Here is a 27500-nt window from a genome sequence, read left to right as displayed (position 1 = left end):
CCAACCCCTCTCTTTCCGTCTCTAGTGAGTTTATGAAGACTGAATATTAACTAACTATGATCTTGTTGTTTTCTGTTTTTCATCCACAGGCTCGGAGGCGTCATATCTTCCTACAAGATAGTCCCAGATGAGATTGATGAGATTAAGGTGACTATCTCTCTCCCTCCCTCCTCTATTTCTCTCTCTCTCTCTCTCTCTCTCTCTCTCTCTCTTCCTCTATTGCTCTCTCTCTGTCGCTCTCTCTCTCTCTCTCTCCCTTCCTCGCTCCATCCTTTCTCTCTCACTCCATCCCTCCTCTCTCTCTCTCTCTCTCTCTCTCTCTCTCTCTCTCTCTCTCTCTCTCTCTCTCTCTCTCTCTCTCTCTACTCTAACTGCATGCTTCCCCCTAGAGCCCACCTCAGGCTGTAGTTCAAAGGTGACACCATTTTGGATTTTCACATGTATTCTCTCACTAGGCCTACATTAAATAATTGTTATTGTTAGACCCTTCTGTCTTGGAAACAGTTGTTCTACACATTGGGTGAATCTCAATGGTCTTTCCTTGATTTCTTGCGTCCTCTCTCCTTGCCTCCTTCTCGAGACACATTAGAGGACAAGATCCAAGGTTTCTCCTCTCTGATCTTCTCCTCCAGTGCAATTTGAGAAAGAGGCGAGAAGGGAGGATCAAGTAAAGACAATTGAGATTCACCCAGCGCTTTAGTATTCTATCCTGAACCCGCCTCTGTTTTTGTCTGTATGATTGACACTGCTCCCAGCCAATGGAGTGGTTATCTCTGTGATTGACACTGCTGCCAGCCAATGGCGTGTCTCTCTGCGCTCTGTTCTTAGGAGACATTGGTGGACTGGTGTGATGAGAAGGAGCTGAACCTGATTCTGACCACCGGGGGAACAGGGTTCGCCCCCCGTGATGTCACTCCCGAGGTACATGGGGACCCCAAAGTTTGTGTTTGTGTCCATGTGAGTGTGGATGAGTGTCCACCCTACTGTAGATGTAGTGTAAGCTGTTAGCTATGCGTGCACGTGTGTGTGTGTTGGTTGGCACCTGCATGGTCAATGTGCATGTTTATGTGTGAATTGTGTTTGTCAAACCGTAGATTGTCTTGTGTTTTGTCAGGTTTTTTACAGTACGGATAAATAAATGTTTGTGTTCCACTATTTTATTTTCCATATGATATATTTTGCATATGTTGTCAATGTGTGTATGAGTGTGTCATATTCAATTTTATGGTTGACTCTGTGTGTGTGTGTGTGTGTGTGTGTGTGTGTGTGTGTGTGTGTGTGTGTGTGAGTGTATGTTCATTTGCTTGTGTGGATGCGTGCGTGTGTGTGTGTGAGAGGGAGAAAGCGCTTGTGACTCCCTGGCGATTACTGCTGGCTTCTGGCTGTGGATGTTTTTCTTTCTTTCTTTCTTTCTTTCTTTCTTTCTTTCTTTCTTTCTTTCTTTCTTTCTTTCTTTCTTTCTTTCTTTCTTTCTTTCTTTCTTTCTTTCTTTCTTTCTTTCTTTCTTTCTTTCTTTCTTTCTTTCTTTCTTTCTTTCTTTCTTTCTTTCTTTCTTTCTTTCTTTCTTTCTTTCTTTCTTTCTTTCTTTCTTTCTTTCTTTCTTTCTTTCTTTCTTTCTTTCTCGCTCTCTGATATGTCCTATCTTTCTCTTCTTTTTTAATAATGTGCATGTTTGAAGTGTCATTCAACTCAAGGGCACACAACATCACTACTCTTAAATCAATTCCACTGTCCCCCCCATGGTGTGTGGATCGAAAAAACAGGATCTGCTGGAGGGAATTTATCCCCAGGGGACACACACACACACACACACACACACACACAACCGAGGTGAGGGGCTTTGAGATAAAGAAAGAAACATCAGGGATTAAAAGGAATCACTGTTCTAATCTGTCTTTTAGCATGGTGGCTATGGTTCTGCTCATAGGAGTAGTAATTACTGCACTACTTTCACTAGGCCCCAGTGGATGGAGCCTTGCAGTCGGTTACTACAGTAGGTTAAGCCTTAGCTTTTTCCATGCAGTTAGGCTGTAATCTCAGCCCTGACCTTAGACCTTTTTGCCAGTTAGGCTGTAATCTCAGCCCTGACCATAGACCTTCTTGCCCATCCTTGACCCTGCTGTAGGTGAATGTAATATTTGTGAGGATAACTGTTCAGTACAGTAACCAGTGTCCCCTTCCTCCCTTCCTCTCTTCCCATGCTGCAGGCCACCAGAGAGGTGATAGAGCGCGAGGCTCCAGGGATGTCCCTGGCTATGCTGATGGGCTCCCTGCAAGTCACACCTCTGGGCATGCTCTCCAGGCCTGTCTGTGGAATCAGAGGCAAAACCCTCATCATCAACCTACCTGGCAGCAAGAAAGGCTCACAGGTAAAATCTGGTGTGCGTGTGTGTGCACGCGCGCCAATCCCATAGACCTGCTGTATTACTGTCCTTGAACTCTAACCTCTGACCCCTAATTCTCTCCTCTTACAGGAGTGTTTCCAGTTCATCCTTCCAGCTCTGCCCCACGCCATTGACCTGCTGCGTGACGCGGTTGTGAAGGTGAAGGAAGTCCACGAGGCCCTGGAGGACCTGCCCTCACCCCCACCGCCCCTCTCCCCGCCCCTCACCCTCAACAGCATCGCCTGCACCCAGACAGAGGACAAGGTGACACTCTTTCGCTCTCCTCCTATGTGTTTGCATTTCTTTTTGGAAGAAAAAGAGGGACACCCCACACCGCATGATAATGAGAGGTCCCTACATGATAATGAGAGGTCCCTACTGATAATGAGAGGTCCCTACTGATAATGAGAGGTCCCTACTGATAATGAGAGGTCCCTACTGATAATGAGAGGTCCCTACTGATAATGAGAGGTCCCTACTGATAATGAGAGGTCCCTACTGATAATGAGAGGTCCCTACTGATAATGAGAGGTCCCTACTGATAATGAGAGGTCCCTACTGATAATGAGAGGTCCCTACATGATAATGAGAGGTCCCTACATGATAATGAGAGGTCCCTACATGATAATGAGAGGTCCCTACTGGATAATGAGAGGTCCCTACATGATAATGAGAGGTCCCTACATGATAATGAGAAGAGGTCCCTACTGATAATGAGAAGAGGTCCCTACATGAAAGTGAGAGGTCCCTACTGATGAGAGGAGGACCCTATATAATAATGAGAAGAGGTCCCTATATGATAACGAGAGGAGGTCCCTACATGATAACGAGAGGAGGTCCCTACATCATAACGAGAGGAGGTCCCTACATGATAACGAGAAGAGGTCCCTATATGATAACGAGAGGAGATCCCTACATCATAACGTGAGGAGGTCACTACATCATAACGTGAGGAGGTCCCTACATCATAATGTGAGGAGGTCCCTATATGATAACGAGAGGAGGTCCCTACATCATAACGTGAGGAGGTCCCTATGTGATAACGAGAGGAGGTCCCTACATCATAACGTGAGGAGGTCCCTACATCATAACGTGAGGAGGTCCCTACATCATAACGTGAGGAGGTCCCTATATGATAACGAGAGGAGGTCCCTACATCATAACGTGAGGAGGTCCCTATATGATAACGAGAGGAGGTCCCTACATCATAACGTGAGGAGGTCCCTATATGATAACGAGAGGAGGTCCCTACACCATAATGAGAGGAGGTCACTATATGAAAGTGAAAGGTCCCTACATGATAATGAAAGGATGTCCATACATGAAATATAGCTGCTTCGCTGTGCTTTATTCCTGCACCATAATCACAAAGTTTCCACTTCGCAGAAGTCTTCGTCAATTTGTGGCAGTACTTATTTTTTATCATTATAGCTATATCTGCTTTTAAAATGTTTCTTTTATCCATTTAAAAAATATATATGTTATGAAATACAGCACCGTTAGTTGTGGTTTTCTCTATGAATTGTGTTTTCTTAATAAAGTGTATTATTATTCTAAGGGTGTGCAGTGTGAGGATGATGATGATTATGATGATGATGATGAGAAGATGAAGGACAGCTGCTTGGTGTCTACCGAGGACCACCACGCCCACCACCACCACTCCCACTCCCACTCCCACGGACACAACTCACACATCACCGCCGCCGCCATCGCTGCCAAGGTAAACACACAATGGCCTGTTGCTGTTTCTCATGTTAACATCAACATGGATATCTCAGCCCGGAAGTTCTTTATAAAATGAATTATGATCATTACACCCAGAGAAAGGAAGGGAAATCTAGCAGAAATAGAGGGATAGAGGGAGGAGAAGAGAGGAAGATGAATGGGTAGAGAGGAAAATGGAGAGGGAGGGCTGAACGAGGGATAAGAGGAAGAAAATGAGTTATGTATTGTGTTCACTACATTATCATCTGATGTCCCTGTTCGCTACATTATAATTTCATGTCCCTGTTCGCTACATTATCACCTGATGTCCCTGTTCGCTACATTATCACCTGATGTCAATGTTCGCTACATTATCATTTGATGTCCCTGTTCGCTACATTATCACCTGATGTCAATGTTCGCTACATTATCATTTGATGTCCCTGTTCGCTACATTATCACCATATGTCCCTGTTCGCTACATTATCATCTGATGGCACTGTTCACTACATTATTAACTGCTGTCCCTGTTCACTACATTATCGTCTGATGTCCCTGTTCGCTACATTATCATCCAATGTCCCTGTTCGCTACATTATCATCTGATGTCCCTGTTCGCTACATTATCATCTGATGTCCCTGTTCGCTACATTAACATCTGATGTCCCTGTTCACTACATTAACATCTGATGTCCCTGTTCACTACATTATCATCTGATGTACCTGTTCGCTACATTATCATCTGATGTCCCTGTTCACTACATTATCATCTGATGTCCATGTTCGCTACATTATCATATGATGTCCCTGTTCACTGCATTACTGCACCTGTGTTGATCCTTAATTTTGATACATCAGTACATCAGTGTGTGTTTACCTGTCGTGTGTGTGTATATGCCTGTGTGTATATGCCTGTGTGTGTGTGTGCCTGTGTGTATATGCCTGTGTGTATATGCCTGTGTGTGTGTGTATATGCCTGTGTGTATATGCCTGTGTGTATATGCCTGTTATGTGTGTATTCATGTTTCATCCTGTGTTGACCATCCATCACCAGAAGGGGAAGCCCCAGCACCATAACCATGCTGTTGTCATGGCTAAAGATAGCCAGTATCTACCTGGTCTGGTATCTAACCTCCCTCCCGCCCCACCTCATTACACCTGCTCCTGCTCTGGAGACCAGCCGGTAACGGTAAGACCCCTCAAATCTACCCACCCTCATGTCACACGTCGCTCCTACATCACATACCACTGTACTCTGCATGCCACCCCTCCCATAATTCCTCCCTGCAAACTTGAACACCATGAATCTCAAAAGTGCTCGATCCGAGGAGAGGAATCTTGGGAGGTGAGGATGCGAGGAATGAAGAAGGACTTTTGAGATTCACCCCATCTTGTATAGGTCATGACGTGTGTGTATCGCCAGGACAGTGTTATTAGCGCTAGCTGGGTTAGCTTGTGTTGCTAATTAGCAGAGTGGGGTTCAGTGCTGGGCTGCCAGTAAAGCCTATGGTGATAATTAGCACAACACTAACCCCTTAGCGCTCCATTGGAAACCCCCTGTAAATCCCACTGGCTCTCTCCCAGGGCCCACTAGCACTGCTCAAATGAGCCGTGCGGATCACAGTCGCAGATCCACACATCCACAGCAGCAGCCCTGAGGGGAAACTGTGGGCCTGCCTGGCCTGTCTGTCTCCTCACAGGCACATACTCTGTCTGCACTGCAGCCATACTGTGTATGGTACACACACAAACAAACACACACACACACACACACACACACACACACAGGGTTTAACATGCGTCTGGAACTAGTGTCTAATGATGTTTAGAATGTATTCATATTGTTATAGTTATTAGAAAAGTCTAACTGGCCAATCAGAAAACAGATGACTGACTGGCCAGACTGACTGACCAATCTGTGTGTGCTTTCGAGATGTCTTTTATCTGTGTGTGTGTGTATAGTACAGTGCTGTTTGTGTGTGTATAGTACAGTGCTGTTTGTGTGTGTATAGTACAGTGCTGTTTGTGTGTGTATAGTACAGTGCTGTTTGTGTGTGTATAGTACAGTGCTGTTTGTGTGTGTATAGTACAGTGCTGTTTGTGTGTATAGTACAGTGCTGTTTGTGTGTGTATAGTACAGTGGTGTTTGTGTGTGTATAGTACAGTGCTGTTTGTGCGTGTATAGTACAGTGCTGTTTGTGCGTGTATAGTACAGTGCTGTTTGTGCGTGTATAGTACAGTGCTGTTTGTGTGTGTATAGTACAGTGCTGTTTGTGTGTGTATAGTACAGTGCTGTTTGTGTGTGTATAGTACAGTGCTGTTTGTGCGTGTATAGTACAGTGCTGTTTGTGTGTGTATAGTACAGTGCTGTTTGTGTGTGTATAGTACAGTGCTGTTTGTGCGTGTATAGTACAGTGCTGTTTGTGTGTGTATAGTACAGTGCTGTTTGTGCGTGTATAGTACAGTGCTGTTTGTGTGTGTATAGTACAGTGCTGTTTGTGTGTGTATAGTACAGTGCTGTTTGTGTGTGTATAGTACAGTGCTGTTTGTGCGTGTATAGTACAGTGCTGTTTGTGCGTGTATAGTACAGTGCTGTTTGTGTGTGTATAGTACAGTGCTGTTTGTGCGTGTATAGTACAGTGCTGTTTGTGCGTGTATAGTACAGTGCTGTTTGTGTGTGTATAGTACAGTGCTGTTTGTGCGTGTATAGTACAGTGCTGTTTGTGTGTGTATAGTACAGTGCTGTTTGTGCGTGTATAGTACAGTGCTGTTTGTGTGTGTATAGTACAGTGCTGTTTGTGTGTGTATAGTACAGTGCTGTTTGTGCGTGTATAGTACAGTGCTGTTTGTGTGTGTATAGTACAGTGCTGTTTGTGCGTGTATAGTACAGTGCTGTTTGTGTGTGTATAGTACGGTGCTGTTTGTGCGTGTATAGTACAGTGCTGTTTGTGTGTGTATAGTACAGTGCTGTTTGTGTGTGTATAGTACAGTGCTGTTTGTGCGTGTATAGTACAGTGGTGTTTGTGTGTGTATAGTACAGTGCTGTTTGTGCGTGTATAGTACAGTGCTGTTTGTGTGTGTATAGTACAGTGCTGTTTGTGTGTGTATAGTACAGTGCTGTGTGTGTGTATAGTACAGTGCTGTTTGTGCACACAGTTTTCCTCTCTTTTCCTGTGTGAGGATGAAATAACTACTTGTGTGTGTTGTAGATATTGCTTACCCGCTCTTTGTCTGTCTGTGTGTAGTAGTAAATATAACTAGATATAACTTCTATCTCCATAGATCCCAGACAGCATCATCTCTAGGGGTGTGCAGGTTCTTCCCAGAGACACAGCTTCTCTGAGCACCACGCCCTCCGAGTCGCCCCGCGCCCAGGCCACCTCGCGCCTCTCCACTGCCTCCTGCCCCACGCCCAAAGTAAGACACCTCCTGTACCTATACTTATACCTACCCCGCTGCCCATCCATCTACCCCTCCACCACCCCCCGCCACTCACCCGGCCACGCCCAGTCCTCTCACATCCTAACACTACCCTCCCTCCATCCATCTTGCTGCTGCCTCCCCCTCCCTCTGACCCATCAAGGCTTGGACTCCCTCGCTCTCCCCTCCTCCATGATTTTACGTGGGCTCATTTATTGTATCCCTTTGGTTCTGTAACTCTGAGATCATGACCAGTTAGTTGTCCGTTGATTGGGTGGAATTATAGGCTCCTCCCCTTAACCTTGATTCCATTCTATCCCCATACTTTACTTTAAAATTTTAAAATGTTATTTCCTGATTGTAGAAGCGTCCTGTGATTGGTCACAGCACACAGAGGGGCGGACCAATGACCACTGCTGGAGTGTCCCGTTCATTCTTTGATTGTCAGGTGTCATGTTGTTTATATCGGTTTCAAACTGCACTGTGGCTATGGAAACAAACAAACCAGACATACAGTACCAGTCAAAAGTTTGGGCACACCTACTCATTCCAGGGTTTTTCTTTATTTTGACTATTTTTTACATTGTAGAATAATGGTGAAGACATCAAAACTATGAAATAACACGTATGGAATCATGTAGTAACCAAAAAAGTGTTAAACAAATGAAAATATATTTTATATTTGAGATTCTTCAAAGAATCTTTGCCTTGATGACAGCTTTGCACGCTCTTGGCATTTTCTCAACCAGCTTCATGAGGTAACCACCAGGAATACATTTCAATTAACAGGTGTGCCTTGTTAAAAGTTAATTTGTGGAATTTCTTTCCTTCTTATTGCGTTTGAGCCAATCAGTTGTGTTGTGACAAGGTTGGGGTGGTATAGAGAAGATAACCCTACTTGGTAAAAGACCAAGTCCATATTATAGCAAGAACAGCTTGCTATAATGTGTGTATGTATGTATATGTATGTATATATTACATTTAGCAGACGCTCTTATCCAGAGCGACTTACAAATATATATATATATACAGTGGGGAGAACAAGTATTTGATACACTGCCGATTTTGCAGGTTTTCCTACATACAAAGCATGTAGAGGTCTGTAATTTTTATCATAGGTACACTTCAACTGTGAGAGACGGAATCTAAAACAAAAATCCAGAAAATCACATTGTATGATTTTTAAGTAATTAATTTGCATTTTATTGCATGACATAAGTATTTGATACATCAGAAAAGCAGAACTTAATATTTGGTACAGAAACCTTTGTTTGCAATTACAGAGATCATACGTTTCCTGTAGGTCTTGACCAGGTTTGCACACACTGCAGCAGGGATTTTGGCCCACTCCTCCATACAGACCTTCTCCAGATCCTTCAGGTTTCGCGGCTGTCGCTGGGCAGTACGGACTTTCAGCTCCCTCCAAAGATTGTCTATTGGGTTCAGGTCTGGACACTCCAGGACCTTGAGATGCTTCTTACGGAGCCACTCCTTAGTTGCCCTGGCTGTGTGTTTCGGGTCGTTGTCATGCTGGAAGACCCAGCCACGACCCATCTTCAATGCTCTTACTGAGGGAAGGAGGTTGTTGGCCAAGATCTCGCGATACATGGCCCCATCCATCCTCCCCTCAATACGGTGCAGTCGTCCGGTCCCCTTTGCAGAAAAGCATCCCCAAAGAATGATTTTTCCACCTCCATGCTTCACGGTTGGGATGGTGTTCTCGGGGTTGTACCCATCCTTCTTCTTCCTCCAAACACGGCGAGTGGAGTTTAGACCAAAAAGCTCTATTTTTGTCTCATCAGACCACATGACCTTCTCCCATTCCTCCTCTGGATCATCCAGATGGTCATTGGCAAACTTCAGACGGGCCTGGACATGCGCTGGCTTGACCAGGGGAACCTTGCGTGCGCTGCAGGATTTTAATCCATGACGGCGTAGTGTGTTACTAATGGTTTTCTTTGAGACTGTGGTCCCAGCTCTCTTCAGGTCATTGACCAGGTCCTGCCGTGTAGTTCTGGGCTGATCCCTCACCTTCCTCATGATCATTGATGCCCCACGAGGTGAGATCTTGCATGGAGCCCCAGACCGAGGGTGATTGACCGTCATCTTGAACTTCTTCCATTTTCTAATAATTGCGCCAACAGTTGTTGCCTTCTCACCAAGCTGCTTGCCCATTGTCCTGTAGCCCATCCCAGCCTTGTGCAGGTCTACAATTGTATCCCTGATGCCCTTACACAGCTCTCTGGTCTTGGCCATTGTGGAGAGGTTGGAGTCTGTTTGATTGAGTGTGTGGACAGGTGTTTTTTATACAGGTAATGAGTTCAAACAGGTGTAGTTAATACAGGTAATGAGTGGAGAACAGGAGGGCTTCTTAAAGAGAAACTAACAGGTCTGTGAGAGACGGAATTCTTACTGGTTGGTAGGTGATCAAATACTTATGTCATGCAATAAAATGCAAATTAATTACTTAAAAATCATACAATATGATTTTCTGGATTTTTGTTTTAGATTCCGTCTCTCACAGTTGAAGTGTACCTATGATAAAAATGACAGACCTCTACATGCTTTGTAAGTAGGAAAACCTGCAAAATCGGCAGTGTATCAAATACGTGTTCTCCCCACTGTATGTATATATATATACACAGTGGGGGAAAAAAGTATTTAGTCAGCCACCAATTGTGCAAGTTCTCCCACTTAAAAAGATGAGAGAGGCCTGTAATTTTCATCATAGGTACACGTCAACTATGACAGACAAATTGGGGGAAAAAAATCCAGAAAATCACATTGTAGGATTTTTAATGAATTTATTTGCAAATTATGGTCGAAAATAAGTATTTGGTCACCTACAAACAAGCAAGATTTCTGGCTCTCACAGACCTGTAACTTCTTCTTTAAGAGGCTCCTCTGTCCTCCACTCGTTACCTGTATTAATGGCACCTGTTTGAACTTGTTATCAGTATAAAAGACACCTGTCCACAACCTCAAACAGTCACACTCCAAACTCCAGTATGGCCAAGACCAAAGAGCTGTCAAAGGACACCAGAAACAAAATTGTAGACCTGCACCAGGCTGGGAAGACTGAATCTGCAATAGGTAAGCAGCTTGGTTTGAGGAAATCAACTGTGGGAGCAATTATTAGGAAATGGAAGACATACAAGACCACTGATAATCTCCCTCGATCTGGGGCTCCACGCAAGATTTCACCCCGTGGGGTCAAAATGATCACAAGAACGGTGAGCAAAAATCCCAGAACCACACGGGGGGACCTAGTGAATGACCTGCAGAGAGCTGGGACCAAAGTAACAAAGCCTACCATCAGTAACACACTACGCCGCCAGGGACTCAAATCCTGCAGTGCCAGACGTGTCCCCCTGCTTAAGCCAGTACATGTCCAGGCCCGTCTGAAGTTTGCTAGAGTGCATTTGGATGATCCAGAAGAGGATTGGGAGAATGTCATATGGTCAGATGAAACCAAAATATAACTTTTTGGTAAAAACTCAACTCGTCGTGTTTGGAGGACAAAGAATGCTGAGTTGCATCCAAAGAACACCATACCTACTGTGAAGCATGGGGGTGGAAACATCATGCTTTGGGGCTGTTTTTCTGCAAAGGGACCAGGACGACTGATCCGTGTAAAGGAAAGAATGAATGGGGCCATGTATCGTGAGATTTTGAGTGAAAACCTCCTTCCATCAGCAAGGGCATTGAAGATGAAACGTGGCTGGGTCTTTCAGCATGACAATGATCCCAAACACACCGCCCGGGCAACGAAGGAGTGGCTTCGTAAGAAGCATTTCAAGGTCCTGGAGTGGCCTAGCCAGTCTCCAGATCTCAACCCCATAGAAAATCTTTGGAGGGAGTTGAAAGTCCGTGTTGCCCAGCGACAGCCCCAAAACATCACTGCTCTAGAGGAGATCTGCATGGAGGAATGGGCCAAAATACCAGCAACAGTGTGTGAAAACCTTGTGAAGACTTACAGAAAACGTTTGACCTGTGTCATTGCCAACAAAGGGTATATAACGAAACTTTTGTTATTGACCAAATACTTATTTTCCACCATAATTTGCAAATTAATTCAAAAAAATCCTACAATTTGATTTTCTGGGGGAAAAAATGCTCAATTTGTCTGTCATAGTTGACGTGTACCTATGATGAAAATTACAGGCCTCTCTCATCTTTTTAAGTGGGAGAACTTGCACAATTGGTGGCTGACTAAATACTTTTTTTCCCCACTGTATATGCGAGAAAAAAAACATATGGGGGATTGGAAGATATGCAGACAATTACATTGATGGAAGTTACAATCTATCTGATATATTAAAGCTGATCTACCCCCTAAAAAAAAGACAAAAAGAACAGCTCAAATAAGCAAAGAGAAACGACAGGCCATCATTACTTTAAGACATGAAGGTCAATCAATCCGGAAGATTTAAAGAACTCTGAAAGTGCAGTCGCAAAAACCATCAAGCGCTATGATGAAACTGGCTGTCATGAGGACCGCCGCAGGAATGGAAGACCCAGAGTTACCTCTGCTGCAGAGGATACGTTCATTAGAGTTAACTGCACGTCAGATTGCAGCCCAAATAAATGCTTCACAGAGTTCAAGTAACAGACACATCTCAACATCAACTGTTCAGAGGAGACTGCATGAATCAGGCCTTCATGGTCGAATTGTTGCAAAGAAACCACAACTAAAGGATTCCAATAATAAGAAGAGACTTGCTTGGGCCAAGAAACACAAGCAATGGACATTAGACCGGTGGAAATCTGTCCTTTTGTCTGATGAGTCCACATTTGAGATTTTTGGTTCCAACCTACATGATTCCATATGTGTAATTTCATAGTTTTGATTTCTTCAATATTATTCTACAATATAGAAAATAGTAAAAATAAAGAAAAACCCTTGAATGAGTAGGTGTTTCCAAACTTTTGACTGGTACTGTACATAACCCCCCCCCCCGCTAAGTAATACTCTCCGTCTGTGTTCTCATTGATAATAAATGACCATAGTGTGGGCTGGTTTCTGGGTCTTGTGTTAGTGATCTAAACTAAGTGATCTTACTCTATGTTCCTAATCATAATGAATGGGCTTAATGTGTATAGTGTGCTGGGTTCAGACTGGTGGGAGGAGAGGTGGTGTAACTTGACTAGATCAGACTGGTGGGAGGAGAGGTGGTGTAACTTGACTAGATCAGACTGGTGGGAGGAGAGGTGGTGTAACTTGACTAGATCAGACTGGTGGGAGGAGAGGTGGTGTAACTTGACTAGATCAGACTGGTGGGAGGAGAGGTGGTGTAACTTGACTAGATCAGACTGGTGGGAGGAGAGGTGGTGTAACTTGACTAGATCAGACTGGTGGGAGGAGAGGTGGTGTAACTTGACTAGATCAGACTGGTGGGAGGAGAGGTGGTGTAACTTGACTAGATCAGACTGGTGGGAGGAGAGGTGGTGTAACTTGACTAGATCAGACTGGATGGTAGACTTTGTCTTTCACCACCAAGCCCATTCTCATCATGTCATGATTTTAGCAGCTAGGTCTATTTCTGTGGAGGATTGTGGCTTGGCAGCCACTGTGATCATACCATACCTCCATTCCCTCATACTGCTCTGATAGTAAGGCACTGAGACAGAGTATGTCTTGAGCTTGTGTTGAGTTTATCCACCTGGTGAGGTGTTTCATTTTTACATTTTACATTTTAGTCATTTAGCAGACGCTCTTATCCAGAGCGACTTACAGGTATTTTTTCATACTTCGTAGGGGAAGGCTGTATCAAGTCTGTCTCCACCTGGTGAGGTGTTTCATAGGGGAAGGCTGTATCAAGCAAGGGGAGCTGTTTCTGTGCTTGCTTTCATGTTTCTTTCAAAGTGCTCTTCCCCTCACCTCTCCTTCACAGCCCTATAAGGCCCATCATCTGGGTATGAACGATAGTGTGTATAAATCAAATAACATTTTATTTGTCACATGCGTACACTAACAGTGAAATGCTTACTGGCCCTTCCCAACAATGCAGAGAGAAAAACAATAACACAAGGAATAAATACAAAATGAGTAACGATGGCTTGGCTATATACACAGGGTACCAGTACCTAGTCCATGTGCAGGGGTACCAGGTAATTAAGGTAGATATGTACATATATGGAGGGGTAAAGTGACTATGCAAACAGGATAGATAGTAAGCAGCAGCGTATGTGATGAGTCAAAAGAGGGGTCAATGCAGATAGTCTGGGTAGCTATTTGTCCTGTTAGCTATTTGGTCAACTATTTAGCAGTCTTATGGCATGGGGGTAGAAGCTGTTCAGGGTCCTGTTGGTTTCAGACTTGGTGCATCGGTGCAGCTTGCCATGCGGTAGCAGAGAGAACAGTCTATGACTTGGGTGGCTGGTGTCTTTGACAATTTTTAGGGCCTTCCTCTGACACCGCCTGGTATAGAGGTTCTGGATGGCAGAGAGCTCGGCCCCACTGATGTATTGGGTCGTACGCACTACACTCTGTAGCACCTTGCGGTCGGATGCCAAGCAGTTGCCATACCAAGCGGTGATGCAGCCAGTCAAGATGTTCTCAATGGTGCAGCTGTAGAACCTTTTGAGGATTCTGATGTATTCCAACGTGTATATTGCACCCTATGGTATGCTTAAATTATATCGTCACATCTTCACATTTATGTAGGGGTGGCACAATTACCGTATAATTGTGTAACAAACGATTATGGATGAACACCGTCATGAAAATAAAATAACCTGCATAACCGTTTAAAAAAAAATTGAATTTTTTTTTAAACGAACAGCTGACTGAAGGCGCGACGGCCAGGCATTCATGTGGTTGAGTCTGTTTCCACGGTAACAGGAACTCTTTACAAAGTGATGAAACTTTGTTGCTCCTTGCTGAAACAACTAAGGTGTTGAAGCCAACAAGGCTTTGGTTGCCGAGGCAATGCCCCCTCCCTGCAGCACCACATGCAGTCAGGAGCAGAGAAAAGAAACAACAACAAAAACAACTTTTGACCAATAACCTTCATCCAAAATTCCATGACCGTCACAGCCCTACACTTACGTGCCCTGCTTACCTGGATGGTCCTCTTCACTTTTTACCTCACTCATATCACACACCAAAAGTATATTTTAATCCAGATTATTCCAAGTCAGCGTTATTCTCATTTGGAATTAGTCAAGGCCAGTTGAGAGATGGTCTGGAGTGTGTTTCCTTAAACCTTCGTAGCTCTAAAATCATCTTAAGTCCATTTAAGCAATGAAGGACAGATGATCATAGATCTATGAAGCGTTCTGGGAAAATTGAGTTTAGCTGACCAGTCAGTGGCTAGAGAATAGAGACAGACTGACAGACAGACCGTTAGATCACAGAGCCTTTACAGTTGATTCAGTGATGACCTCAGCCCCCTGTCCTACAGTAGCCCTATCCCTAACCCTGTCTCTAGCTCTGCTGACATGGAGTTTTTTTAAACAGAGGCTGTCAACAGTGACAGACAGAGGGAGACACTGGGAAGAGAGACGTCTGGTCTCGTGGGAACCAGGGGTGAAACAAGAAATACTGTATGCGGAGAGGGTTGGATGGTGTGTCGACTGTTTGTGTTATGGGAGCAGTGCTGGACTCAAGGGCAGCCCGTAAAAGTCATTTATGAGAACAGTGCATATACTGGACAGCGGTAGATATGGCATGCCAACAAATAATAGGGAGAGAGAGAAAGAGAGGCATGTGAAGGAGAGAGAGAACAGAGATGAGGGAGAGATGTAAGCGAGAGAGAGAGGGGGATTTGAGAGTGGGAGAGATGTAAGCGAGAGAGAGAGGGGGATTTGAGAGTGGGAGAGATATGAGGGAGAGAGAGAGGGGGATTTGAGAGTGGGAGAGATATGAGGGAGAGAGAGAGGGGGATTTGAGTGGGAGAGATATGAGGGAGAGAGAGAGGGGGATTTGAGAGTGGGAGAGATATGAGGGAGAGAGAGAGGGGGATTTGAGAGTGGGAGAGATATGAGGGAGAGAGAGAGGGGGATTTGAGAGTGGGAGAGATATGAGGGAGAGAGAGAGGGGGATTTGAGAGTGGGAGAGATATGAGGGAGAGAGAGAGGGGGATTTGAGAGTGGGAGAGATATGAGGGAGAGAGAGGGGGATTTGAGAGTGGGAGAGATATGAGGGAGAGAGAGAGGGGGATTTGAGAGTGGGAGAGATATGAGGGAGAGAGAGAGGGGGATTTGAGAGTGGGAGAGATATGAGGGAGAGAGAGAGGGGGATTTGAGAGTGGGAGAGATATGAGGGAGAGAGAGAGGGGGATTTGAGAGTGGGAGAGATGAGGGAGAGAGAGAGGGGGATTTGAGAGTGGGAGAGATATGAGGGAGAGAGAGAGGGGGATTTGAGAGTGGGAGAGATATGAGGGAGAGAGAGAGGGGGATTTGAGAGTGGGAGAGATATGAGGGAGAGAGAGAGGGGGATTTGAGAGTGGGAGAGATGAGGGAGAGAGAGAGGGGGATTTGAGAGTGGGAGAGATGAGGGAGAGAGAGAGGGGGATTTGAGGGTGGGAGAGGTATGAGGGAGAGAGAGGGGGATTTGAGAGTGGGAGAGGTATGAGGGAGAGAGAGAGGGGGAGAGGTATGAGGGCGAGAGAGAGGGGGATTTGAGAGTGGGAGAGGTATGAGGGAGAGAGAGAGAAATATGAGCAAAACAAGGAATCCCACTCTGAAACAGACCCTATGATTAAAGAGTTTCTATTCTACATATTTACAGTATCAGCCTTGTGCAGCCACAGACCCTGTAGACCCAAACACTCCTACACACACATCTGTTCCTCTATCACACACTGTCTCATAAAACACCTGTGTGTGTGTGTGTGTGTGTGATTAGCTTTGAGTTAATATATTATTACTCGGGCACAGTCATCTCTTTCTGTCTCTCTCTCGGCCTCTCTCACACACACACACACACAGTTTGAGCCCCGCGCTGTGTTGTACGTTCGTGTGTCTGTCTGCGTGTGTGTATGTACAGTTGAAGTCGGAGGTTTACATACACTTAGGTTGGAGTCATTAAAACTTGTTTTTCAATCATTCCACAAATTTCTTGTTAACAAACTATCGTTTTCGCAAGTCGGTTAGGACATCTACTTTGTGCATGACACAAGTAATTTTTCCAACAATTGTTTGCATACAGATTATTACACTTATAATTCACTGTATCACAATTCAAGTGGGTCAGAAGTTTACATACACTAAGTTGACTGTGCCTTTAAACAGCTTGGAAAATTCCAGAAAATGATGTCATCGCTTTAGAAGCTTCTGATAGGCTAAGTGACATCATTTGAGTCAATTGGAGGTGTACCTGTGGATGTATTTCAAGGCCTACCTTCAAACTCAGTGCCTCTTTGCTTGACATCATGGGAAAATCAAAATAAATCAGCCAAGACCTCAGGAAAAAGATTGTAGTCCTCCACAAGTCTGGTTCATCCTTGGGAGCAATTTCCAAATGCCTGAAGGTACCACGTTCATCTGTACAAACAATAGTATGCAAGTATAAACACCATGGGACCACGCAGCAGTCATACCGCTCAGGAAGGAGACGCGTTCTGTCTCCTAGAGATGAACGTACTTTGGTGCGAAAAGTGCAAATCAATCCCAGAACAACAGCAAAGGACCTTGTGAAGATGCTGGAGGAAACAGGTACAAAAGTATCTATATCCACAGTAAAACAAGTCCTATATCGACATAACCTGAAAGGCAGCTCAGCAAGGAAGAAGCCACTGCTCCAAAACCGCCATAAAAAAGCCAGACTACGGTTTGCAACTGGACAAAGATCGTACTTTTTGGAGAAATGTCCTCTGGTCTGATGAAACAAAAATAGAACTGTTTGGAGGAAAAAGGGGGTTGCTTGCAAGCCGAAGACCACCATCCCAACCGTGAAGCACGGGGGTGGCAGCATCATGCTGTGGGGGTGCTTTGCTGCAGGAGGGACTGGTGCACTTCACAAAATAGATGGCATCATGAGGAAGGAAAATTATGTGGATATATTGAAGCAACATCTCAAGTCATCAGTCAGGAAGTTAAAGCTTGGTCGCAAATGGGTCATCCAAATGGACAATGACCCCAAGCATACTTCCAAAGTTGTGGCAAAATGGACAACACAGTCAAGGTATTGGAGTGGCCATCACAAAGCCCTGACCTCAATCCTATAGAAAATATGTGGGCAGAACTGAAAAAGCGTATGCGAGCAAGGAGGCCTACAAACCTGACTCAGTTAAACTAGCTCTGTCAGGAGTAATGGGCCAAAATTCACCCAACTTATTGTGGGAAGCTTGTGGAAGGCTACCCGAAACGTTTGACCCAAGTTAAACAATTTAAAGGCAATGCTACCAAATACTAATTGAGTGTGTGTAAACTTCTGACCCACAGGGAATGTGATGAAAGAAATAAAAGCTGAAATAAATCATTCTCTCTACTATTATTCTGACATTTCACATTCTTAAAATAAAGTGATGATCCTAACTGACCTAAGACAGGGAATTTTTACTAGGATTAAATGTCAGGAATTGTGAAAAACGGAGTTTAAATGTATTTGTCTAAGGTGTATGTAAACTTCAGACTTCAACTGTATATGCTTGCACTGTGTGTGCGTGTGTGTTAGCCAGCTGGTCCACTCTGTGGGAAATAGTCCTCAGTGCTTAGTGAAGGCTGGGATAGAGGGGAATAGTCCTCAGTGCTTAGTGAATGCTGGGATAGAGGGGAATAGTCCTCAGTGCTTAGTGAATGCTGGGATAGAGGGGAATAGTCCTCAGTGCTTAGTGAATGCTGGGATAGAGGGGAAAAGTCCTCAGTGCTTAGTGAATGCTGGGATAGAGGGGAATAGTCCTCAGTGCTTAGTGAATGCTGGGATAGAGGGGAATAGTCCTCAGTGCTTAGTGAATGCTGGGATAGAGGGGAATAGTCCTCAGTGCTTAGTGAATGCTGGGATAGAGGGGAAAAGTCCTCAGTGCTTAGTGAATGCTGGGATAGAGGGGAATAGTCCTCAGTGCTTAGTGAATGCTGGGATAGAGGGGAATAGTCGTCAGTGCTTAGTGAATACTGGGATAGAGGGGAATTGTCCTTAGTGCTTAGTGAATGCTGGGATAGAGGGGAATAGTCCTCAATGCTTAGTGAATGCTGGGATAGAGGGGAATAGTCCTCAGTGCTTAGTGAATGCTGGGATAGAGGGGAATAGTCCTCAGTGCTTAGTGAATGCTGGGATAGAGGGGAATTGTCCTTAGTGCTTAGTGAATGCTGGGATAGAGGGGAATTGTCCTTAGTGCTTAGTGAATGCTGGGATAGAGGGGAATAGTCCTCAGTGCTTAGTGAATGCTGGAATAGAGGGGAATAGTCCTCAGTGCTTAGTGAATGCTGGGATAGAGGGGAATAGTCCTCAGTGCTTAGTGAATGCTGGAATAGAGGGGAATAGTCCTCAGTGCATAGTGAATGCTGGGATAGAGCCTACTGGATACAGGGAGAAGACACTCCATCTGGCATCTGTTTCTCTCCGTATATATCTTTCTCTCTTTTTGAAAATCTCTATTTCCGGTCTCTACCGTATATATGGCCTTTGTCTCTCTCTCATTTTCTCTGTTCTCGCTCTCTTTCTCTCCTCTCTCCATGCTCTCTCTATTGTCTCCGTTTGAAGCAGTGTATTGTAAAGGACAGTGGAGTGTTTCTGCTGTCCTCTACTGTCAAACCTACTCACGCTCCTTTCTTTTTGCCCTGACAGAGTTGCACGCAGTACACATTCACATCAATACTTACACACACACACGCCATGCCAGCACAGCTGCTACATGCATGATTTAGGTCTTACAGCCACATCCAGAATTAGCTCCTGATGTTCACTCATCTCCCCCCCCCCCCTCTCTCTCTCTCTGTCTCTCTCTGTCTCTCTCTCTCTGTCTCTCTCTCTCTGTCTCTCTCTGTCTCTCTCTCTCTCTGTCTCTCTCCTCTCTCTCTCTCTCTCTCTCTCTCTCTCTCTCTCTCTCTCTCTCTCTCTCTCTCTCTCTCTCTCTGTGTCTCTTTCTCTCTCTAATTTTCTCTCTCTCTGTCTTTCTCTCCCACCCCCCCCCCCCCCCCCCCCCCCCTTTTTCACCCCATCCCACACTTTCTCCCTCTCCCGTTTTCTCACTTCGCCTGCTGTGCTCTCTCTGCCTTCTATGCTCCCTCCACACTCTCACTCTCAATCCCTTCCTCTCTGAGCCTGTGTGTGGTGTGTGTGTGCCAGTGAGCGCGTGGGAGACTGCATCTTCTTACTCAGAAGCAGGATAAAGCATGGTAAGCAGCCTGCCTCATCTTCTGTTTTCTCCTGACTGACTGACTGACTGGTGTTTTGTGTTGTGCTGGCTCTCGTTGCACGTGTTAGGGGGGTCATTGTTTTTGTGTGTGTTAGAAGGGGATGGGAGATTGTGGCTCTTTGTGTGTAGTTGATTTATTACGTGTGTGTATGTGTATGTGTGTGTGTGTGTTTTTCAAGGTTTTTGTCATGTGACTGTGTCAAAAGTGCATTATCCATTATGTATTGTGTGCTATAGCTTTGTACTATACTGTAGTCAATTAGCTAGCTAGCTACCACTCACATCTCCATTTATGTTCTTATTTATTAATTAGGAGTACTGTATCAGATAAAGGGGTTTTAGATGACATGGTCTCAGATGTTAGCCACAGATGATAGTGCTGTCTTACTGCTGTTTCTGGACGTGGTCTTTGCAGAAGGCCTTAGATGCTACTGTACTGAAGCTTCATCCAGATATAGTGCAGTGATTGATTTGCTCTTGGTCTAAAGCTGAGTATCTTGTCAGTGTTATCGAGAGCAGTTAAATACTGACCAAGTAGTAGGGCTGGTAATTGCCAGGGACCTCACGATACGATATGATCATCAAATCAAATTTTATTTGTCAAATACGCGTGTTTAGCAGATGTTATAGTGGGTGTAGCGAAATGCTTGTGCTTCTAGCTCCGACAGTGCAATAATATCTAACAATTTCACAACATATACCCAATACACACAAAACTAGTAAGGAATGGGATTTAAGAATATATACATATATGGACAAGCAATGACAGAGCGGCATGGACTAAGATACAGTAGAATATTATAGAATAGAATGCAGTATATACATATGAGATGAGTAGTGCAAGATATGTAAACATTATTAAAGTGACTAGTGTTCCATTTCTTAAAGTGGCCATTGATTTCAATAGGCAGCAGCAGCCTCTAATGTGCTAGTGATGGCTATTTAACAGTCTGATGGCCTTGAGATAGAAGCTGTTTTTCATTCTCTCGGTCCCAGCTTTGATGCACCTGTACTGACCTCGCCTTCTGGATGATAGCGGGGTGAACAGGCAGTGGCTCGGGTGGTTGATGTCCTTGATGATCTTTTTGGCCTTCCAGTGACATCGGGTGTTGTATGTGTCTTGGAGGGCGGGTAGTTTGCCCCCGGTAATGCGTTCGGCAGACCGCACCACCCACTGGAGAGCCCTGCGGTTGTGGGCGGTGCAGTTGCCGTACCAGGCGGTGATACAGCCCGACAGGATGCTCTCAATTGTGCATCTGTAAAAGTTTGTGAGGGTTTTGGGTGCTAAGCCGAATTTCTTCAGCCTCCTGAGGTTGAAGAGGCTCTGTTGCGCCTTCTTCACCACACTGTCTGCGTGGGTGGACCATTTCAGTTTGTCGTTGATGTGTACGAAGGAACTTGAAGCTTTCCACCTTCTCCACTGCGGTCCCGTCGATGTGGATAGGGGGGTGCACCCTCTGCTGTTTCCTGAAGTCCACGATCATCTCCTTTGTTTTGTTGATGTTGAGTGAGAGGTTATTTTCCTGGCACCACACTCCCAGAGCCCTCACCTCCTCCCTGTAGGCGGTCTCGTCATTGTCGGTAATCAAGCCTAGTGCTGTTGTGTCATCTGCAAACTTGATGATTGAGTTGGAGGCGTGCTTGGCCACACAGTCATGGGTGAACAGGGAGTACAGGAGGGGGCTGAGCACGCACCCTTGTGGGGCCCCAGTGTTGAGGATCAGCGAAGTGGAGATGTTGTTTCCTACCTTCACCACCTGGGGGCGGCCCGTCAGGAAGTCCAGTTGCACAGGGCGGGGTTCAGACCCAGGGACTCAAGCTTAATGATGAGCTTGGAGGGTACTATGGTGTTGAACGCTGAGCTGTTGTCAATGAAAAGCATTCTCACATAGGCGTTCCTTTTGTCCGTGTGGGAAAGGGCAGCGTGGAGTGCGATTGAGATTGCGTCATCTGTGGATCTGTTGGGGCGGTATGCGAATTGGAGTGGGTCTAGGGTTTCCGGGATGATGGTGTTGATGTGAGCCATGACCAGCCTTTCAAAGCACTTCATGTCTACCGACGTGAGTGCTACGGGGCGGTAGTCATTTAGGCAGGTTACCTTAGCTTTCTTTGGCACAGGGACTATGGTGGTCTGCTTGAAACATATAGGTATTACAGACTCGGTCAAGGAGAGGTTGAAAATGTCAGTGAAGACACTTGCCAGTTGGTCCGCGCATGCTCTGAGTACACGTCCTGGTAATCCGTCTGGCCCCACGGCCTTGTGAATATTGACCTGTTTAAAGGTCTTGCTCACATCGGCTACGGAGAGCGTGAACAGCTGGTGCTCCCATGTATGCTTCAGTGTTGCTTGCCTTGAAGCGAGCATAAAAGGCATTTAGCCCATCTGGTAGGCTCACTGGGCAGCTCGCGGCTGGGTTTCCCTTTGTAGTCCGTAATAGTTTGCAAGCCCTGCCACATCCAACGAGCGTCAGAGCCGGTGAATGCGTCATTAAATTAAAAGAAAACTACAAAACTTGTCTGCAATTTTTTTATTGACATTTTCTATCAGATTACGTGTACTGTAACTAGCATGCAAGCGTACACATCACCTGGACATGGTCTTTAATGCATCACCACAGTGCTCCAGGCTGCACCCTCCTCTCATGTGGATGTGGTTAGACTCACTGGATGGAGAATACCATGACTGGGGGGCACACACAGGCAAGGGGTGAGGAGTGGTGAGACTAGAGGGTTTGAGCGGGTAAGGAGGGGTGAGGCTGGAGTGAGGCTGGGTGAGGAGGGGTGAAGTATAGACCATGTATCTGATGCTGTCTGGACCAAAAGATTATGGCATGTCATACTATTTCTGTCCAGACAGCATAAGATACATGGGCTATATATAGAGGGGTGCTGTTTCGCTCGCTCTGATGCTTTCTCCGGTGATATAGTATCAGTAGAGAGGAAGAGGCGAAGTGAGAGAGCTCACTCTCGCCAAAATCTGTCCAGTATAAGCCCAATGCGTTTCTATGGAAATAATATGCAGACCTAAGCTTGTCGCCTGCCTTCCCGCCTTTGGGACAAAGACTCCCACTGTTAGGGCGGAGACATGAGCATCTCGTCATTATATACAGCTCTCTGGTTTCAGCCTCTTGCGAATTGGAAAGGAAAGTTGCCGGGTGCACGGTGCACTGTTAGGATAATGGATTGCCCTGAAGTAAATTGATGTTTCGCCAAAATTATGTAATTAGTCCTGTCTAAATAAAGTCATTCAAAATACTTCACTAGGGAGCATGACTTATCCACAGAGGATCATTAGCTTATTAAAAAAAAAATAGTTGTGGATTGTTTCAAGTCACAACTGCGTTTGGGAAGCCCGCAATTTGAGTAGTGTGCATGGCAATAGGTCTAGCTGATTGAGTTTCTGGCTGTCAGTGAAAAACGTCTAAAATATGTGTGAAGATAATGTCTTTGAGTGCATTCGGAAAGTATTCAGACCCCTTGACTTTTTCCACATTTTGTTCCGTTACAGCCTTATTCTCAAATGGATTAAATCGTTTTTTCCCCTCATCAATCTGCACACAATACCCCATAATGACTAAGCAAAAAAAGTTTTTTTGAGATTTTAGCAAATATATTACAAATAAAAAATGGAAATATCACATTTACATAAGTATTCAGACCCTTTACACCGTACTTTGTTGAAGCACCTTTGGCAGCGATTACAGCCTCAAGTCTTCTTGGGTATGACGCTACAAGCTTGGCACACCTGTATTTGGGGTGTTTCTCCAATTCTTCTCTGCAGATCTTCTCAAGCTCTGTCTGGTTGGATGGGGAGCGTTGTTGCACAGCTATTTTCAGGTCTCTCCAAAGATGTTTGATCGGGTTCAAGTCGGGGCTCTGGCTGGGCCATTCAAGGACATTCAGAGACTTGTCCCGAAGCCACTCCTGCGTTGTCTTGGCTGTGTGCTTAGAGTCGTTGTCCAGTTGGAAGGTGAACCTTCGCCCCGGTCTGAGGTCCTGAGCACTCTGGAGCAGGTTTTCATCAAGGATCTCTCTGTACTTTGCTCCGTTGATCTTTCCCTCGATCCTGACTAGTCTCCCAGTCCCTGCCGCTGAAAAACATCCCCACAGCATGATGCTGCCACCACCGTGCTTCACCGTAGGGATGGTGCCAGGTTTCCTCCAGACGTGACACTTGGCATTCAGGCCAAATAGTTCAATCTTGGTTTCATCAGACCAGAGAATCGTGTTTCTCATGGTCTGAGAGTCCTTTAGGTGCCTTTTGGCAAACTCCAAGCGGGCAGTCATGTGCCTTTTACTGAAGAGTGGCTTCCGTCTGGCCACTCTACCATAAAGGCCTGATTGGTGGAGTGCTGCAGAGATGGTTGTCCTTCTGGAAGGTTCTCCCATCTCCACAGAGGAACTCTAGAGCTCTGTCAGAGTGACCATCGGGTTCTTGGTCACCTCCCTGACCAAGGCCTTTCTCCCCTTATTGCTCAGTTTGGCCGGGCGGCCAGCTCTAGGAAGAGTCTTGGTGGTTCCAAACTTATTCCATTTAAGAATGATGGAGGCCACTGTGTTCTTGGGGACCTTCAATGCTGCAGACATTTTTTGGTACCCTTCCCCAGATCTGTGTCTCGACACAATCCTGTCTCAGAGCTCTACGGACAATTCCTTCGACCTCATGGCTTGGTTTTTGCTCTGACATGCAACAGTGGAACCTTATATAGACAGGTGTGTGCCTTTCCAAATCATTGTCCAATCAATTGAATTTACCACAGGTGGACTCCACTCAAGTTGTAGAAGCATCTCAAGGATGATCAATGGAAACAGGTGCACCTGAGCTCAATTTCGAGACTCATAGCAAATGGTCTGAATACTTATGTAAATAAGGTAATTCTGTTTTTTTATTTGTAATACATTTGCAAAAATGTCTAACAACCTGTTTTCGCTTTTTCATTAGGGGGTATTTATTGTGTGTGGGTTGATGAGGATTTGTATTTATTTAATCCATTTTAGAATAAGGCTGTGACGTAAACAAATATGGAAAAAGTCAAGGGGTCTGAATACTTTCCGAATGCACTGTAATTTAAAATGTTGTATCAAGAGTAAGGGGAGGGGGGTGTGGCGAAGATATGGTGCGTCTCCAGAATGCATGCATATGTAGGAAATTGGCCATTTGTCAATGTCTTATTTCTGATTGTCCTAACTCACCACGTACATCACTCAACACGCCTTCTTCGTTAGTTTTTTTTTACATCCATTGCAAGTGATAGTTCCTCAGTATTTGAAAAATCTTTCCGACACTCCCAGCCTCAATTATCCCCAAGCCTCGGTGTGAAAGTGCAAAATATAATGATCTGATGTTCCCATATATCCAGTGGAAACGTCATAAAAAAACAGCTTTCTAACCCGAGCTCACTGGCGCAGGGCCAGACCCTGTGATAATTTGATACAATGTTGAACTTCACTAGCTATAGCTCAAGCCAAGACAGATAGAAAGGGAGGCAGACAGGCGGAAAAGAGAGATGAATGTGATTTGTCGGCTTTAGGCCTATGTATTTTACTTAGTTGATGATGGAAGTTTATAGGCCCAGTGAATGTGAAGTACTTCAATAAAAATACTTTAAAGTACTACTTAAGTAGTTTTTGGGGGTATCTGTACATTACTTTACTATTTATAACTTTTAATTTTACTTCACTACATTCCTAAAAAAATGATGTACTTTTTACTCCATACATTTTCCCTGACACCCAAAAGTACTTGTTACATTTTTAATGCTTAGCAGGACAGGAAAATCGTCCAATTCACGCACTAATCAAGAGAACATCCCTGGTCACCCCTACTGCCTCTGATCTGGCGGACTCACGGAACACAAATGTGTTGGAGTGTGCCCCGGCTAAAATAAAAAAGATAAGCTTAATATAAGGAATTTGAAACAATTTATACTTTTACTTTTGATACTTAAGTATATTATAGCAATTACATTTACTTTTGATACTTAAGTATATTTCAAACCAAATACTTTTAGACTTTTACTCAAGTAGTATTTTACTGGGAGACTTTCACTTTTACTTGAGTCATTTTCTATTGAGGTATCTTTACTTTTACTCAAGTATGACAATTGGGTACTTTTTCTACCACTGTATATGCCTACTGCTGCATTGGCCTCTGAGTTCTATGCTCTGATTTCTTTAGCCGCCAATGGATCACAGTGTATCAATGTGTCCGGATGGCAGAGGCTAGTGCTCTCGGCATAGATGAATTTAAACTTTTCGATTTTTATCATTTTACTTCAGATTTTTATGATTAACCGTGTGACAATGATTTTGAGAAACGAAAACGTAATTATTGAAATGAAACTGTTCCACGAAAATGTGCATATATAAATATTCATAACTGGCACGCAGATCGGTAGAAATGGTAGGATAAATTGTAAGCTTCCCCAAACATGAAACTCATGAGCTGCCTATGCTCTTTACAATTACACCCATTAAAACATGCGTTCACACATAGGAGGTCCGGTGAAGAAATGGGCCACCTATGGAAATCAAATGCCCATCCAACTGATGCGTTCTGGCGCCAGGTCTGCCCATGATGCTCCTAACCTCTTGTCTATTGATTTCCCCCCCCCCCATACCACACACACACACACCAGACGTTGATTGATGATGGAAGGAGGAGTCGGAGGTCAGCTCAAGGAGAATCACAGGAACCCTATGGTTGCTATGGTCACACAGAAACACACCCACACACTTCGCTCAGTCTGACACATCAGTTATAAGAGGTGAAAGGTGCATGTGGAGCCGCCTGACCTGACTCATACGTGAACTGATTATACTAAAGCCCAACCCAAGCAACGTGTGTGTGTTTGTTTGTGTCTGACCCCATCCATCCGTAATGGTGTCTTAACACTGTTCTCATCTTCCATTCCCAGCTCAATACCCATCTTCTGTTGTTGTTCCTTTAGCAGTAGAGACTGCTGCAGCCCATTTGATCTGTAATAATAACAATAGCAGATGTCTCTGTTGCTGAGGTGGGTTTTACTTTCTTTTGCGGCACTGTGGGGGTTTATCATAGTATTAGTTCAGGCGTCTTTGGATTGAAATTGAATTGTGTGTCTGTGGCGATAGGTCTTGGTCTTCTTGAGATGGAGTAGCCATAGGATAAAACTCATGTCCCAGTAGTAGTTTGACTTTCAACATTTGAACTGTGTCTTCCCCTTCCTGTCTTGTATTTAGTGTGAGATGCAGCTGTTATCCTCCAGCCCGCTAGGGGCGCTGTTTTGTCTGTCCTCCCTCTCCTGCCGACGGCTGCCACTGGCTGCTGTGTTAACCCTGTTCTCTTCTCCCTCCCTCCCTTCCCCTCTTCCCCTATCTCTCTGATCTCTTCTCCTCCCCCCTTCTCCCTCTCTCTCTCTCCCATGGCACCGTCCCTAGGCCCGGCTCCCCTCCTGCTCATCCACTTATAGTGTCTCCGAGGTACCTCCGCATGTGTCAATCTACTTGCGTTGCCATGGCAATCACCCCATCACCACCCAGTCCTCTCTTCTATCTCCCTTCCTCCGTCAAATACCCTAGTCCCAATCCTCCTTATTACCCTGCACCCCTCCTCACCTTCCGCTCCCTCTATCCTTCCGTCTGCCCCCCTCCTCCCCTCTCCTCCCCTCCCTCTATCCCTCTGCCTGCCCCCCTCCTCACCTCCCCTCTC

General features: G+C 45.0%; 1 protein-coding gene across 4 annotated transcripts in view; it reads left to right on the top strand.

Moving 5' to 3' along the window:
* LOC311103180 (gephyrin-like) overlaps positions 1 to 27500 on the top strand; it is a 97141-nt gene that overhangs the window by 42603 nt on the left and 27038 nt on the right. For 2 of the 4 annotated variants that reach the window (XM_084144733.1, XM_084144730.1), the window contains exons 3-9: positions 90 to 147; positions 829 to 921; positions 2208 to 2369; positions 2475 to 2648; positions 3943 to 4104; positions 5143 to 5277; positions 7371 to 7505. In XM_084144733.1, coding sequence (XP_084000859.1) covers positions 90 to 147; positions 829 to 921; positions 2208 to 2369; positions 2475 to 2648; positions 3943 to 4104; positions 5143 to 5277; positions 7371 to 7505 — 919 coding nt within the window. Of the gene's footprint in view, positions 1 to 89; positions 148 to 828; positions 958 to 2207; positions 2370 to 2474; positions 2649 to 3942; positions 4105 to 5142; positions 5278 to 7370; positions 7506 to 27500 lie in introns of all 4 variants that reach the window. The other 2 variants (XM_084144732.1, XM_084144731.1) reach the window with 1 other exon arrangement.

The sequence above is a fragment of the Coregonus lavaretus genome (assembly GCF_964263955.1).
Source record: "Coregonus lavaretus genome assembly, chromosome: 27".
Classification (NCBI taxonomy): Eukaryota; Metazoa; Chordata; class Actinopteri; order Salmoniformes; family Salmonidae; genus Coregonus; species Coregonus lavaretus.
Note: the sequence above shows the minus strand (reverse complement) of the source record. Positions and strands in the feature narration are given on the sequence as shown.